The 16,741-nt window shown below is 55.5% G+C and overlaps 2 protein-coding genes across 2 annotated transcripts; both read right to left on the bottom strand.

Annotated features, from left to right (window-relative positions):
- Nucleotides 1-298: 298 nt before the first annotated feature.
- Nucleotides 299-12,415, bottom strand: VOLCADRAFT_87340 (uncharacterized protein; the record flags this gene model as incomplete). The annotated part of the gene is made up of 17 exons (XM_002947030.1): nt 299-451; nt 906-1,409; nt 2,188-2,241; nt 2,618-2,649; nt 2,884-2,965; nt 3,734-3,853; nt 4,234-4,320; nt 6,750-6,805; nt 6,954-7,138; nt 7,342-7,463; nt 8,291-8,347; nt 9,014-9,145; nt 9,432-9,588; nt 10,627-10,723; nt 11,110-11,191; nt 11,574-12,125; nt 12,227-12,415. 17 exons carry the CDS (start codon nt 12,413-12,415, stop codon nt 299-301), a joined length of 2,661 nt encoding a protein of 886 aa, XP_002947076.1.
- Nucleotides 12,416-13,097: 682 nt separating this feature from the next.
- On the bottom strand, nt 13,098-16,712 carry VOLCADRAFT_120424 (uncharacterized protein). Its single transcript, XM_002947029.1, has 7 exons — nt 16,581-16,712; nt 16,252-16,382; nt 15,741-15,804; nt 15,154-15,230; nt 14,861-14,947; nt 14,233-14,336; nt 13,098-13,731 (listed from the first exon to the last, which is right to left on the bottom strand). The coding sequence occupies exons 1-7, from the start codon at nt 16,705-16,707 to the stop codon at nt 13,584-13,586; spliced, it is 738 nt and encodes a 245-aa protein (XP_002947075.1). The 5' UTR covers nt 16,708-16,712; the 3' UTR covers nt 13,098-13,583.
- Between the last annotated feature and the right edge of the window lie 29 nt (nt 16,713-16,741).

Here is a 16,741-nt window from a genome sequence, read left to right as displayed (position 1 = left end):
GTGATGTCAAGAACCCGTGGAAATATGAAGAGGCGCTGTAGTGACGAAAAGGCGACTAGGTGGTAGTGGCGGCGGTGCGAATGTGTGTGTATATGTATGCATGTATGTATGTGTGAGCAAGTGTATGTCTGCACGTGTGTCTTTGCACTGCGAGTCGCATACGCATACACGCAAGTACATTAATAATAGACTCATTGATAGTGTTCGCTGCTTACTGCCCGGCTGCAACTACAGTGCTGCTACTCCTCCTAGTGTACTCCTCCTACTACTCCTCATTTCCCCCCTCCTACTCCTCCTACTAGCGCTTGACCACAATGGCCAGGAAGGCCGAGATGGCGGCCCCCATAAGCGTGACTGACACAGAGAACAGTGTATTGCGCAGGTGCGTGTCAATGGGCACTCCGAAGATGGTGATGTACTCGGCGTTGAACTGAATGTAGGAGACAAGGGCCTGGGGGGGCGGGGAGGGGAGGGAGAGGGGCGAGTGGAGAGGGAGACGAGGGGGTAAGTCCACGCGGGGGAGGGGGGGTCCTAGTGGGGGGCCGGAGCAACCCGAGGGAGAGGAACCGCGCCGGGATATCAAATATTTCCTCGGATCCCGGGTTTCCTCTGATCAATCGTATCCCCCCTCTTAACAGAGTCCACCATTTCGACATGGCGAGAATCAGCAGCTCGGGCTGCTTTTTTCATGTCACTAGGCGACGACGGAGAAACGGAAGGAGGCGGCTGAACCCGCGCTGAACCACCTCCTCCCCTCCCAGAGGTCCCGTACAAGAGGGCGGCGGGGCAAAGACAGCCGCAGGCAGGGGAGGGAGGATGCGGGCGCTGAAATAGAAACCGCTAAGGCCATTAGATAGCTAACCCGAGGTCAGCTCTTCACCCGAGGTCACCCCCCCTTTCCGCACCTTAATGACCTCCTGGCACTGCTGCAGCCGGGCCCTCTCCCCCCCGGACAGCCGGTAATGCAGCGCCGGCACCCAGCCTCCTCCTCCTCCTCCACCACCACCGCCGCCAAGGAACCCTGGCACCACATCCAAGGCGCCGGAGCGCAGCCCGCGGCTGTTGAGGCTGCTGCTGCGGCTACCACCGCCGCCGCCGCCATCGCCGCCTCCAAGCCCCGATGCGAATGAGCCTCGTTCATCTCCTGCCCCGCCGGTGCTGGTGGTGGCGAGGCCCCCGGTCATTCTGCGCACGAGCCCGGAGTCGGGCGGGGGCGGATTGCGGGCTGAGGGCACTAAGGCTCGGCTGGGCTTACGACGGTCCTTCGACGCCTCCTCCGCATCGCCGCCGTCGTCGCTGTCCCCGTCGCTGTCCGCGGCGGCAATGGCGGCTGTTCCGTTGTCCTTGACACGGTCGCCGTGGCGGCGGGCGATCTCCTCCGCACTGTTAAGCCGGTCGGCTATGAAGACCTGCCTCCCCCGGGTCACGTGAGAGCAGTCACGCAGAAACGTGTGGATACAGCAACAGCAGCAGCAGTAGCCGCAGAACGGGCAGTAGCGGCAGTAGCAGCAGCAGGTTAAGTTCTGCATGATGTGTGTGTGTATGTTACATGGTTGGGGGTGCGTGACCCCATACCTGTAAGACTACCCATACGAGCCGAAGGCCCAAGGGCAATACTACAACGCCTAAAAGCCACGGAGAAAAGGAAAAAAAAACACCGCACATCAGCCCAGACTAGCGTCCAAAGGGGGTAATTGAGTTTCGGTGAGCCCACATACGTTCCAACATCCTCGCCAGACATGCTGGTTCCCATTTCATGGCCTCCAACATGCTCTGTTGATGATCAAATCCCTCTTCAGCACGAATATCATTATAGGCTGGGCATTCCAATAACACGTGTTTTTCATGCTCGATTCGGCTATTCGTACCACAACAGCGGCAAAACCGCTGCCCCCTGGGGACATGGTACTTGCCTCTTCATGCTCTGTTTGCCTCCAAAGCCCAGCAACATAAACGAAACTGCATTAGCGTACGATGTGCTAAACGCGGAATGAAAACCTTAGCATGTGTTGGCCACATGACGGCTGCGGCTCCCGAAAAGGGCAGCCCCATCCAGTGCTTCTACTTCACCATTTGCACTCCCGGTTGCTTCCCATCATGATGTGACATATTCAAATCTTTACATCTCGCAGCTGTACAGTTAATTTAAACACACCACCTCACTCACTCACTCATTCACTCACTCACCGCCTCAGCCGACAGTGTCATCACACCGTCATGGTACTCAGTTCCCGTGGAGGCCTGAGGCGGTGAGGTATGCGGCGGGAGCAGTTGCAAGAGCAGGAGGAGGAGCAGTTGCAAGAGGAGGAGGAGGAGGAGGAGGAGGAGCAGGAGCAGGAGGGGGAGCAGTTGCAAGAGCAGGAGGAGGAGCAGGAGGATGAGGATGAGGATGGAAGGTGGGAGGGAGATGCAGAAGGGGCAACCCCACTCATGAAAAAGGTACGCAGGGGGCATCCAAGGGGGTGCTGGCGAATCACACCGTCCTCCTCCTCCTCCTCTTTTACCATCTCCTGCCCCCCCCTCTTCACCGCGAAGGGTGGCATCCCCCGGGCGGGGGGGGAAGCGAGCTCCCGCCAAGATGTCACCTGCCCCGGCCCCCAAGCCCCCGATGACTCACCGACATGATGACGTCGATGACCAGAGCTATCACTGCAAATCGGTCGGGAAGTGGGAGTGGAAGGGAAAGGATGTGGGGAGGGGGTGCAACCGAGGGAGAGGATACAATAGCTGAGATCAATCCGGGGGTTCGGGATAAGGGGCTAGGAGAATGCAGGACGATGCGGAAGAGGTGAGGCCGCCACTTCGTGAGTATTACTGCTGTACTGCAGCTGTACTGCAGCTGTACTGCTGCGGATTCCAAAAGGCACACGTAGATGTACTCACACAGGTAGATGAAGGCCGGGATGACCCACACAACGAACAGCTGCAGGTCTGAATTCTCCGGAGAGAACTGCACCAACGTTTTCTGGGAAGGGGAGGGCATGTGTGTGGGCGGGCGGGCGGGGGGGCACGGAAAAGCAGCAGCAGCAGCAGTACCAGAAAAGGGATTGGTTACAGTTTGAGAAGCCGGGTGTTGAGAAGCCGGTAGGGCGGGAGACGGTAGGGCAGGAGTAAACGTTGCATGCATATGTATGTCTATGTATGTATGTGTGTGTTACATGGTCGTGGGGGTGCGTTCCCCATACCTGCAAACCGAGCCGAGGGCTCAAGGGCTGCCAGATCGCCTATAAGCACCATCCTACCTCGCACTTCAGACAAAGCAAGTGATAAAGGATACTAACGGCCAAAGGGAACGATAGAGTTGCGGTGGGACCATGTACGTTCCAGCATCCTTGCCAGGCGTTCAGGTTCCCACTTCATAGCGTCCTTCATATGTATGTGTATGCAGCGGCCTTCGGGGTTACCCAGAGCCCTCCGCCTGAGGGCGGGCAGTCCTTGCCGCTATGCCGCCTGCTGAAGTAACCCATGGGCATTTTGACATTCAGCTTCCGTACTCTCCACATCAACTTAGAGCAGTGTGCCACCCGACCATCTATCCCGGCTCTCCAAAACACAAACACGCACACATACACAACACATACATACCTACATACACGCTCACGCACACAGTTAAATTCGCTCGTTTGCCAACCCTCCTCGCCATTTTGCCCTCTCGCAGCATGGTTCTTCAAAGCACAGTCACGCCAAGTCTCACACTGACATAGATACATACATAAATACATGACACACAGACCTGCACGAACGTGACCACCAAGATGACGGTGAAGGCAAGGGCGGCCACCACCACCAGCGTGAGGTGCATCTCAATCCACCGCAGCTCTAGGCAGTTGGGGCTCTGGTAGTAGCGGCGGAGCTGTGGCAGGAGGGGGAACGGGGGAAGGGGGAACGGGGGGAGGGGGGAGGGGGAAAGGGGGGAAGGGGGAAAGGGGGGAGGGGGCGGGCAATCGGAGTGCGAGGGGCAGAAAGAGTGAACAAAACACCGGGTAGCACTCTACCCAGAGTGAGATCAGATAGGACGTACCTGGGGGGAGGAGCCGAGGACGACGAGGAGAAGGAGGAGGAAGGGGGGAAGGAGGAGGAGGAGGGGGGGAAAAGAGGAAGGAAAGAGGTTGGAAGATGCAACGTCCCCTTCACGAACCCGCCAGGTGGTGCAGGTTCCCGACTCCAAATCCTCCCACTCACATACACACATATACACACATACACAGCCGTTTTCCCCCTTTCCCGCCTCACCCGGGACCACAGCAGCAGGTTCCTGGGGCTGTGGTTGTTGAGCCAGGGTAGGGACTGGGACAGAGCTTCCTCCTTGCTCAGCAGCGTCTGGACAGTGTGGATGTGTGCGTGTGTGCGTGTGTATGTTTGTGCATGTGCAGCGGGGGTAGACGGGGGGGAATGTGAGGGGAATGAGTAGGGTTTCGCATCCTGATAATCCAATGAAGCCCAATGATAACCCAATAAATAGACATCATTCAAATGATTAGGTAGGTGTCCAAGTAAACATCGCCAACAGCGGCGGCAAAGTGGTATCACTGTTGCTTCATGGTGATGGTGACCTCAGCCTGCTGCTGGCTGCATCTGCAGAACAGCACACATGCAAGCTCTGCTCAATGCTGTTCTTGTTGTTGTGTGAGGGGTTTTAGCCCCGGTTTGGGGCTTACGCCTAACGTTAATGGTCTTTGCCCACCCCAAGGAGGCGAAATGCGCGTGTCTCACAGATTATGCATGCATGCGGCTGGTGGGTGTGGCCACCCCTGTTGTTGTTTATTGTTGTTGTTGTCGTTATTACAGCGGGCTACCAACTTCTTATACCATAAAGCAAGGAAACTGAGGCCTGTTGTGCGGGGGGCCGCTTTGTACTGAGTCTTATTAGCCTATTGACAGGGGAAAGTTTTTCCTTCGTGGTTTGCCGAACAGCCCTCACCGAGGCCGGGAGGGGGGGTGCTGTGTTCAGGTTGCTAGCCAGGCTAGGCACCCCTAAGTTCTGGAGCCCTGACCTGCGGATGAGGTGCTTACAAGTACAAGGTTCTTCTGCTTGCTCCTATGGCTGTGGGATCTGGGGACCTGATGCCCTACATGAGGCTCTTCCACGAGCCACACCATGTGCCGTGACCGTAACAAATAACAAGTGTGCTAATGTACAACCGGTGCAGCTCATGTTGATAGTTAGGTAACCGGCAAGATTGAGATAATCCTGGAAATCGACGCCCAGAGGCATTATATAATTTTATAATATAATATAATGGGATGGAGCAAGTGGGTTTGGATCCACTGCTGATCCATCGGATGGATGTACACGTTGGGGTGTTGAAGGCTGAGATGAGACACTGGGTTTACCTCTAATGCGTTGGGCGGCTGGTGGGGAAGCTCATCATGAAGATTTTACCAATGCCGCGAGCAGTGTTAGAGGAAATAATTCGGTATAGGGCCTGGCCCAGGCTGTATAACAGGTGGTGATTGGGTAACGAAATTGAGCGGTAACAGAATTCGCAGGAATAGGGTGGCGATTAGTCCCGGTGTTGGTGCAATTGAGGAGCATGGGCTCGGTGGAACGGAGGTTGCTTGGCATCTGAGCCGGCGTATGCAGCTGAGTAGAGGCTTAGGGACGTAACGCCCCACCAATGATGGAGTGCTTCGGCGGTCGTTCCCGTTGGGGTACGGTTAGGTGCAGTGTTTTATTTTTCATTTCTGCCGGTTAATTTTCCAGTCCGAACGGAGGAATAGGTTTTTAGTCGCGGGAATAAAGGTATTCCGAATCTGTAAGGCGCTGGGGGGCCAGCTCCGGCCCCCCCCAGAACCCCCCCCGATGAGTTACAGTTTAGTTCGTGCAAACGCCGGGTTTGGGGAATGTCGCAACACGCGCACACCAATCTCTCAAGCACTGATCGAATAGAGTTCGTTCACCATCGTTCGTCTTGCATCACGTTGAAAGATAACACTACACGACTTTCCAGGTTGCAGAAGTAATGATGCATAGCAGCATTGAACCGGAATCACCAAACGCAACCTGTTTCCTGACCCATGGCGATTGTATCCATATGAGGAACATTGATGTTTGGCCCGCTCGCTGTTGACAACCGGAGTGGCGTCATTGTCGTCGGCTGGCTGCAGCATTGCGTCCACATTGCCTACGACCCCTACACCGTCTTCATTAACGTCGCTAATGGCTTCAGTGAAATTTAGTATCTGCTTTAATGGCCTTCAATGCTTTGGGAGCTTCGGGTCCGAATGTTTTGCAGTATTTGGTCCGGTCAGAAACAGTCCGATTCCTCGTTGACTTTCGGGCGTGAGCTTCCTAACAGTATCCATGGCATTAAAGTACTATGATATGGGTAACATGTATGTCTCCTGTAAGATTCCAACGGCTTTGGCATGGACAGTCCATTTTTGGCTGGAGGAATGAACTTGTACGGTTGGAACATTATTTATTCTTAACTTTCAGGACCACGAACATTTTTTTATTCCGAATTCGGAAATTATTCCGCAAAAAAATAACGCTGGTTAGGTGCCCCTGGCCAACCTCAGGCCCCGTAACACATACACACGCACGCACGACGCACACGCACGGATCAAGAAGAGTTCCGCACACAAATTAGATAATAAGATTTCTTGGTTGGTTGACTGCTGGTAGGTTGGTTGGTGGTGATTGCAAGCAAAGCCAGGTAGTTCCCAACGACGCATCGCGCGGGGACCGTCCAGTGCACTGCTAATTAGCCGCACAGTCCTTTTCTCCCGGAAGGTGTGGCACCCACCTTAAAGACGCTGCTGACCTTACGCAGCTTGTACAGATACGCCGTACAGTCCGCAGCTGCAAGAAAAGTGACATCAATAGCACTGATGAACGACCAGCCGTGTAAACAAAACAGGTTAACTTATTCATCATACAGGCATAGATCAAAACTCCTACATTAAGAAAGGGTTTCAAATTTGCTTTGGACTGCGATATCCGAACTTACATTCTGAGTATGCGAACCAGATGTTGTAGAATAGCGCGTATACTTCAAACGGCACTACCGCTTTGCCCAGCGGTTCCTTAGCCACCAGATTTCGCACCAGGAACAACCGAACCAGCCGTCGAAACGCCTCAAGAATACAACCGAAAACCAACGGCATCAGCGCATTCAGCCGATGATACGCGGACCTGCATCCGCCATGTTGACGATGATGGTCGCGATGGTAGCGGAAAAAAGTTGACCGGGGCAACACAGGGCAGGCAAGTTATGGATGAGGGGAAATGTGAGTAAGAAGTTAGGGAGAACGGACAAAGTGAAGAAAGAGGTGCCGGACAGACCTTGGCGGATTCCTCGCCCCTGCTGCCGGCCCTGCTTCCAGCTCCCTGCGCACCTGCTGATAGTTAGCTCCACTCGGGACTTGATGCTGTCCATCACATCACGAATGGTCAGACCCTTGTAGCCCTCGAACTCAGACGATACGTCACCCAGCATGAACACGGCCTTGCATTGCTCCTGAGGGTGCACTCGGGAGTGAGAGATGTGACAATCACACGATGATGTGACATGCAAAACAACCAAATGCCGACATCCAAAGCAGGGAGGGGACTGAAAACGAACCTCGGGGGGAGGTCCATCATGGAAGGGAGGGGGAATCTAGTATGGATGGGGGAAAGGGGGAAGAAGCGCCAAGGGGCCGGATCACATAAACACTAGGTCTGGTCTGGGTTGACACTACTGCAATTAGCGGTTTAAGGTCCTGGGTTCGATTCCTGGGTAGACCCCCGAATTAGTCGGGAGCGCGAGATTATGGCTAGCTGCTGAGATGTGGAGTTGAGGTCACAGTTGATGGACCAGATTCGCACGCTGGATTGGTGGTGATTGCCGAACCCTCCGTCTCTTCGGGTGTTCGGGTGAATGGATTAGGAGGGGTCCCTGAAGGCTGGATCCGCCGCCTTGGACTTACAGTTCGTATGGCGAAGTGTGGTAGTGGTGGATGGTGCTATAAGGTGATAAATGATCGTAGAACTGACAATGTGATAAAGCGGCCCAGAAGCCTCCCACTCTGTAACATTACAAAAATAAACACTAAACAAGCTGGCTTCCCTTAGAAAGACGGAATACCTGTCCCGTGGAAAGGTTTGTGAAGGGTAACTGTGCGGGACAGGGGGGAAGGGGCTTAAAACCTGAAACCCAACAAACTCATAATGGGAGGGAATTGCCGCATCAGGTACGGTGAGAATGCGGTGCATGGCGGTGGACTAATCTTGCTTTGGGATCACCCACACATGCTCTCGCATGGCGCGCTAATGTAGCTGCCGTATTGCAGCACGGTACCGTACCTTGAGATTGACGAAATCTCTGCAACTCAATTTGAGTGCTGCTGAGGAGGTCAGGAACTGCGTTTTGCCGGGAGGGAGAGAGGGAGGTATGAGGGAGGGGCGGGTTATGTGGGAGGGGAGGGGAGGGGAGGGGCACAAGGATTCGGATGAACTAGTCAGGTCCAAGCAGTGTACTAGCCAATCTTTGTGACAACATTTTTTGCTCTTTTTTTTGTCTGACTCGGCCAAGGGTTTGGAAATTTGCTTATGTAATTCCCGTTACGGCGACAGCAGAATATTTGTTTGTTTTAAACCTTTCATTGAGCCGTACATTTATCCAGATTCGTATGGCTATAGACCCAACATGAAAAACAACTGCCGTACAGTCCTATACAGGAAGGGAAACACCGGAAGGGGGTTTACAGGCAGGCGAGAAAAAGGGTGCGGCCAAAGGATGATAACACGAGCAGAACGAGCAGCCCTTCAAACACCCAAATACCGAGACCCTAGGAAACACACCCCGAAAAAGCTATACTAGCAAAAAGGCGGACCATGCTAAGAAGGGACAAGAGACAAAGAGAGTATAACATGAAGGGGACAAAGTGAAGTGCAGCATCTTAAAAGATAACCTATTGGATTAGAGGATAGTAAGGGTACTGATAATGACCCTGATTCTTCGCTGTTCGGGCAGCACATCGGCTGTACGGCCAGCTTCACGTACACATGCGACTATCTTTGTCGCACCTGCAGAGCGGCCCACGGCAAGATGGAGCTAAAAAAGCTAACTTGTCTCGACATTGGGTTCGCGTGCATGAAGTCCACCACCGACCGGGCGGACGCGATGGCAGGGATGGCGTGGGCGGAGATGAAGGCGATCTGGGGCCGTGTGGGGGATGGTGGGAGTTGGGGGTTGGGGAGCGAGAGTGGGGCGAAAGAACACAGGGGGGCCAAAACACATGCAGGAAGAAAGCCGCAGCAAGTGGTTGCGAGCAGCTTCTTCACTGTGGCGACGGAAGGGAAGGGAGGGGATAAAGACTGTGTACGGGGGAAGAGGAGGGTGCTGGGGCCTCCCGGTTTACCCTACCCAAACACCCACCTGCTCTCTCCCCACATCATGTCATCTGTGTATGACAATCACACGCATGCAAGTGCATACACCCACCAGCGGTATGTAGGTAGCAATGAACTGCAACATGGTGAGAACCACCAGAGTGGCATGAAGGGGCAGTCGGGAGCTGATGGTGGGTCCGAGCTGGTTCTGGAGCTTGGTCAGCTGGTGCAGGTACACCAGAAACAAAATGCCGTTCTTGCGAGTGCGCCTGACGGGCCAAGGTAGGTAGGTACGTATGTACGTGTGTTTGTTGAGAGGGAAAAGGGGGGAAAGGAGGGAAGATGGCGGCATGTGGGTGGGGGTGTGTGGGCAGTGGGGGATTGAGGGGAGGGGGGTTAAATGCCGACTTAAGAGGACAGAAGGTGCAACCCACGGTGAGAAGAAAATTAAGAAGAAATCGCAAGGAAATCCCAGGGACAGCAGCAAGAGTAGGGGGTGCTGGTGCATGGGGGTAAAACTGACGGGCGCTGGGGTACAGTGGGTTGGGCCGACTGCCGCAGTGGCACAGCACCCACAGCACATAAGCCTCCCTACCCCTCCCTCCGCATACACATGTACACACATACACACACGGGCGGGCCAAGTTCCCGTCAATCCCCCCACACAAAAAACCACAAACCTTTGTTCCTTTGCCCTCTTTGACTCCCCTCCCCTCTGCACATGCGCTTCTCTTCCTACCAGCTCCCTCTCCTCCTTTTGGCCTTTCTTTTGCGTAGGAAAGAATGTTCACGTTTGCGTTCTTTCCAACTGTAACGTGCAAGAGCAGTTACATATCTCTGAATGATTCTCTTCAAAGGGGTTCACATAGCTATTCTCAAGACTTTCCTTTTTATGACATCGTGCATTAGTGCGAGTCATACACTGGATGGCTACATCTTCGCTGGTGTATCGCATCCGGTGTCTTTTGACACCACCTTGACTGGTTGTGATAAGGATAAACGTAACATTGGCATGGAGACGGTTAAATTTTTCTTTCTGGGATTATGCTTTTACATCATCTCCACTACGTCATCCCGAGGTCGCCGTCTTCAGGGACGCCTTTCGGTCAGTTCTACGTCTGGTACACTCTTGCCCCAGCTTCACTCGTTTGTGGTTCGTCCTCCCCCCCCCCTCCTCCTCAATCCATAAGTCGCGCTCCTCCCGCGGTTTCTCTTCCCTGAAACTCCCACACGCCCTCCCTCTCACCCCGAATCCCCCCTCCCACCCACCCCCTCCCCCCCCCCACACACACTCTTGTAAAACTCACCACAAGCTGGGGAAGGGCAGCCACAACGGCAGGGCATTGAATGCCGCGTACGTCTTTAGGAAGACCATCATATTGAACTTCTTTTCAAGGCGCCCAGCTGCGGACGGGAGGAAGGATGGATTGACGGGCTGATGATGATTGGAGGGGTGTGTGGGCGGCAAAACACGATGACGTGGAGCACGGCATGCGAGGCGGGAACTCCGCTGTGCATTGGGAACGTTGAAAAGTCCCGTCGGATTATTTTAACCCTTCTTCTTCCCCTTTAGTTCCCCAAAGGGGAAGAACTAAAGGGGAACCCCTTCGTCCCCTCTGGGTTAACGGGTCATTCCCTTTAGTTCATCCCCTAAAGGGGAACTAAAGGGGGTTCCCCTTTAGTTCTTCCCCTTTAGGGGAACCCCTTCTTCCCCTAAAGGGGACTCCGTCGCCCGCGCCGTCACCAGCAACATCCAGGAACCCAAACCCCACCCTCACTCTCCCTCTCACCCGAATACATAAGCAGTTGCCTAAACAGGGTGGTCGTCATGACGCTGCAGCTGCTGGTCAGGCGAATCCAGAGGTCCGTGTCCTAAATTGGAAAGAGGGTTTCCCGGTAGGGGGGAAGTGGGAATTGAGGGGACCGGAAAGGTGAAGGAGTTTGTGGGAGCTAAGACAACTTAGGTCTCATTGAAGGATAGGCTGTGGGGAAGGGGGAGGTTCGGGGGAGCTGGAGGTTGAGGAGGGGCAGAAGAAACACATGCGGGGGCTGCAACCCCCCACAGCCACCTCGGCGTGTCGGCCGGGGGGAAGCTGGACTGCTTTGATGATCGCCTTCTCTCCCACACTCCCCAAACGACTTCGCCGCTAGCAGACGCAACCGTTGTATTGCAAAATAACGAAAACAATAACGAAAAAGGACAAGACCAAGAGACAAGGCAAGAGGGACACAAGGGACAAGAACGAAAACCCACCGCCAGAAGCTCCTCAAAGCAGTTTCGTACGGCATCCATGGACATGACTTGGGTACTGCCGTACTGCTGAATCTCCTTCATGGTGACGGCTCCCAGCCTGGACGCCAGCGATCCCGTTACCAGTGGCCGTAGCTGCGACTGCGAGGCAGACGGGCCCCGCGGCAGCTGCTTCTGTCCTTGCTGTTGCTCCGCTGCTGAGAGCGGCGGCGGCGGTTGGCGTTTATGCTGCCGTTCCAGCCCATGCTGCTGCTGCTGTGTAGATGACGGGATGCCTGCCGCCCCAGTGTCTTCGTCCGAGCGGGTGCTCGTCCATTTGCTGGTGTCGCTCTTGAAGCCGAGGGGTGGAGGAGGTGGAGGTGGAGGAGGTGGGGGAGGTGGGGGACGCGGGTCGGGACGTGGGCCAGAGCCTTCCTTGGAGGCGTCTTTCTCGGAGTTGGCCTGGCGCAGCGCCGTCGTCAGCACGGCTTCGAATACGAGGGATCCGTTGGGCCGTTTGTGGTCCTGGGTGCCTAAGAGGCTGTCTACGAAGTCCGCCAGCTCGAGAGCTGAGACCTGCATAAACGCATGTTGCATACACGATAAATCGTGGCGTACATTGGAATGCTCAAAAACGGCAACGGGCTTTGTGTAAACTCGTTGTTTTTCCTACGGACCTTGCCATTCCCATCTGTGTCGAGGAAGTCCAAAAGGATGTCGAACTCTGAGCGCTGATACCATTTGGCAGCTGCGTCGTCCCCATAAGCGCCCATGCACATGCCTCCGGTTGTGTCCCCGCCCAAGCACGCCTCGCCCCTGAGGGGCGCTGGGTCATCGTTACTCGTGTTTGGATATACTTGTGGCATGACACGACTGTGTTGTACAGAGGGCTGCAACGCTGTTCCTCTCCCGTCGGGAGAGGTGCTCGGAAGAGTTCCTCGCTTGTGAGCCCAAATTTTCTATAGATATATCCTTATATGGCAACCATTAATTCAGGCAGATGGAATGAGCACCCTCGAAGTGCCGATACTCTAGGCCACGGCAGCAACTTAAGAGGGCGCGCAGGGCCCAGCCGCAGACTTTCCTGCAAGCTTGCAATAACAGGCCGCTTCACGTTTCAGATGTCATGTTGAAAGATTTCTGCTCGCCATTTGCTTGCAGAAGGTACGGCACAGGGAAAGTAGAAGTCCGTGAAGCGTCTTGCTCCGTGAAGGGTGAGAACATGACTTGACGTAAGAGACAGTATTGGTATCTTCCGGGGTTGATGAAGCTGACGCCAACCTAACCGCGCCAATTCCAAACCGCCTCTGCATCTCGGGAACCTAGCTTTCCCACCTTGCACTTTGTAGCCCACGGATATGCTGATGTCTTCCAACTATCATAATTGAAGTGAAACCGCTGCCATGACCATGACCCTACACGAGCTGCTTAATCAGTGTCACCATTGCCCTCGGTCGAACCGTACTCAGCTTACTCGCGCAACAGCCTCTGTAGAGGTATTGAGTTATCACCTCAGTCCGCGTGGTCGAAAAGCAAGGCCGATCGAATCTAGTAACACGCACGGTGGTGGGCGAGAAGGGTACATTCTGGTTCTTAGACGATTCTACGCCACCACCACAGCACTTCAATGCATAAACAGATACATACATACACACGCAAAAGCGAAAACCGCGTTCGTGTCGATATAAAGACGCACTTGCAGCTCACGTCTCACCTCCCGCCCTGCATACGTCTGGTGAACGTGCAACAAAACTATTTGCGGCTCAACGCCTTAATCGCGAGCCCTTTCACGTGTGTCAGCCGCATATCTCGACAAGAAACCACCTCCAGGCTCCCGCAGACTACCATCCCTCTTCCCCTCATCAAAACCCAAAGCAGGAAAAATTAACAGCTCTTCCCAGCACCGACAGACAGACACACATACATACACACTCTCTCTGGCACACACAGTGACACGCACACAGACACACACACAGAGGCACACATCTTATGTGAACACTGAATAAAACGCGGGCCGGCGGCGGCTGCAGGAGTCTACTTGTACACCTGCATGGCGCCCGAGGATGCCAGCCACTGGGGGCCAGCCCGGGTCCACAGCGCGACGCCCCCGGAGCGGCCCCGAGCCACAACGATGTCCGAGCCAACGTAGGCATAAACGAAGAAGGGAAGCTTCTTGAAAGTCCTGCGATACACAGGTGCGATGTACGGCAGCACTTTTGTACGGCAACTAGACAGGCAGTAAGTCCGGTATGAAGCGGTCTCAAGTGGTACACAGGTTTGCCGAATATGCCGGGTGGTGCGGAGAGGGGCCAGCGCGACACACACCCGGGGTTGCGGTGTGAAGTGGAGTGGGGTGGGGTGGGGTGGGGCGGTGTGGGGGATATTATAAGCACAACGACAACGGCAACAACACAGGTCGGTTCCCATGCTAGGAATTATACTTCGCTGTAGCCGGCAGGATCAGAGCACATCTTTTTAAAGAGGAAGAAAGGAAGAAAAACTGCATGCAAGAGACTGTGTACCATCGCTGCCCTAAACCCTAAAACCCTAAAACCCCTGCCGCCATCCCCCCCTGCCCCCATTCCCCCCAAGCCCTAAGTCCAAGGCCCTCCGCAGCACACACTATCACTTCTTGTGTTATCATGTGTATGATTGCTCCTCCCCTCGCTTCCTCAGCCCTTACTTGCTGTCCATGTCACTGAGCGGCACCTCCTTCTTGAGCGGCACTGCTAGGCGCCAGGGGCCCAGACCCAGATACATGGTGGCCACGTCGAAGTGGAGCAGTTTCTGGAGGGGCCCGGAGAAGGGGGGTTTCAGGGTTTGGGAAGAGACATCAATCCACGCCACCCAGAGGTGACACAAGCGCGATCCCGAAAGAGAGACAGGAGGCGGGCGAGAAAGGAGGGCAGGGGGGGTTGCCGCGGAGACGATTGCTGTCTTGAGCATCGATTTCATTTGCTTTAGCAATGAAGCTTTTGAGGCATGCAGCTGCGGCTGCTGCCGGTGGGGTTATTTAGAGACAAGAGTGGGCCGCGTGAGATTTTGAAGGATGGACTGGTTCTTAGGCAGCAGCAGCAGCAGCAGTTGTACAAATGGAGAGCTCTGCGGGGTGGGGTGCATGAGGACGGTCGCATCGCACGGCAGGTCACACGGCACGGCAGGTCCCACGGTATGGATCGAGCGCGCAGCTCCGGGCAGGCGATGGCAGTTGGCGGTGGTGTACCCCTTCTCTCGGCGTGGTGGCACGTTGGTGCCCTCCGCAACATGATACGTGAACGGAGCCAGGCCACTCTGTCCCACGCGGGACCCACCCCATCCATTTGGAAGCCGCCTTTAAAGGTCAGATGTCCCAATGGGCCCAGGAAGACGCCATTCTCAAATCCAGATGCGTCGAACTTCTGCAAGGAACGGAAGACATGCGGCACGAAAGAATTTCGGCCCTTCAGCGGTCCCGCTAACCCTAGAGACAGTGATGAGAGGGGGGGGAGTTGGAAAAAAGGTTTTTGGCCGCGGTGGGTTTAGTCCCGGGGATGGGTGCGGGTGGGCTTGGGGAGCCCGCCCTAAACCACATGACACGGCCACGAACTCCTCATCAGGCGCCCACCTGACAGGCGGCCAGCGGGAAGAAGCCGCCTGCGCCGCCCTTTTGCTTCTTGGTCGCTGCGGTGATGTCCTTGCCGGCTGGCACCACAAATCGTGGGAGGCCCCAAGGCGGATGGACGCGCAGGGCGGCGGGACAGCGAGTGAAAAGAGGGGTAAGTGCACACGTGGCGCGGATTTGAGTCCAGATATTGCGGGAGTTGTAGTTCAGCTGCTGACCTTGCCTACTCCTCGCCTATTCTCTACCCGACGGCACACCAACACCACCAAGGGGGGTTAGACGAACCACGAGCGAGTGGAGGTGATGTCAAGGAAAGACTGATGCCACCAAAGGGGGCTTCCGGGAGTGTTTTCGCCGTCTACCCTGTGCGCGCTCTCGAGTATTCCCGTGCACTTAATCTCCCCCTTGAACCCATCCCCATACGGTAGTACTAGACCCCCCGAACACACCACCCACAACCCACCACCCACCACCATTACATCGTCCCGCACCGTGCCACCCACTCGTCTGCCACACGCCCAACTTGCAACCCCAGGCCCGCACCAGAGCAGGTGTCTACTTCCATCAGCTAGACCTTCGGCGGCACTCACGCACGGTGTACACCAGCCGCCAGCATGTCCCCGGAGCCGTCAACGTCGCCAGCCAGTCATCAGCCTGTGTGCAGGTGGCAGGTGGCAGGCGGCAGGGAGCAGCAGCAGAAGCAGCAACAGCAGTAGCAGGAGTGTGGGGCGGCCGCCTCCTTCAGCAGCACGCGGATGTGTTGCGATGGCAGGCAAATGGTAGCGCTGGGGGGGGGCCCTGGGCGGGCCCTTGGGGGGAAAGACGAACCATGAACGAGTGAAGCTGCTGCCAAGGAGCAGAACTGACCAGTAGGCGTCCTTGAAGGCGGCGACTCGGGGTGATGTAATGAAGATGGGGGGTTTATGAGGGTGCAGCGCCCTCCTGGGTGACTGAGACTGCAGGAGCCCGATCGGGGCTAGGGACAGCACCCCAACCCCCCACATGACGCACGGACAGGAACCGCATAGAGACCATGCCCGCCAGCTCCGAAGCCACTCAACTCACATCGACCCAATCCGGCAACTCTCGAACCGTACTGACCTTGAGTTTGGCTTTTTCAACCACTACCAGAGCTTGGAGCACCTCCGAGGGGCGGACAGCACCGGGAGAGGTGGCCGCGAGGCGGAGCGTGCTTAATGCGGCCTCGGCGGGTGCGGTAGTGGCCGCAGCGCCTGGCCCATACGCGGATGAGGAGAGGATGTGATGGGGGAATTATGGTGAGACGGGTGTGACAAGAGGTAAAAGGCGCGTGAAGGCGGAGAAGGGTGCTGCAACTCGTGCGGTGCAGGATGTTGCTGATAGCTGACCACTAGGAGTCGTCAATTTGTAGAAGCAATCATGCGCGATCGTTGGTAAACTGGATGCCGAACCTGGAGCTGCAGCAGCGGAGATACGCGATGCGAGGCGCACCCGACGGTCGATTGATTGGGTTCTCAGTTCAGCGCGAGAGCGCGTATGTGCAGGGGAATGGCCCACAAAGGGGCGGCATGCAAGCATCTTTTTCGTGTTAGTTCTAGGTTACATAGATGGA

Source organism: Volvox carteri (assembly GCF_000143455.1).
Source record: "Volvox carteri f. nagariensis unplaced genomic scaffold VOLCAscaffold_5, whole genome shotgun sequence".
NCBI classification, from domain to species: domain Eukaryota; kingdom Viridiplantae; phylum Chlorophyta; class Chlorophyceae; order Chlamydomonadales; family Volvocaceae; genus Volvox; species Volvox carteri.
This window is presented reverse-complemented; position numbering and strand designations above follow the sequence as displayed.

Bases quoted from the DNA above. Each gene is read 5' to 3' on its own strand.
- VOLCADRAFT_120424 (XM_002947029.1), bottom strand. From the start codon at position 16,707: ATGCTTGCATGCCGCCCCTTTGTGGGCCATTCCCCTGCACATACGCGC. The intron at 16,383-16,580 runs GTTCGGCATCCA...CGTATGGGCCAG, and splicing joins CTCCGCTGCTGCAGCTCCAG to GCGCTGCGGCCACTACCGCA. The intron at 15,805-16,251 runs GTCAGTACGGTT...ACCTGCACACAG, and splicing joins TTGAAAAAGCCAAACTCAAG to GCTGATGACTGGCTGGCGAC.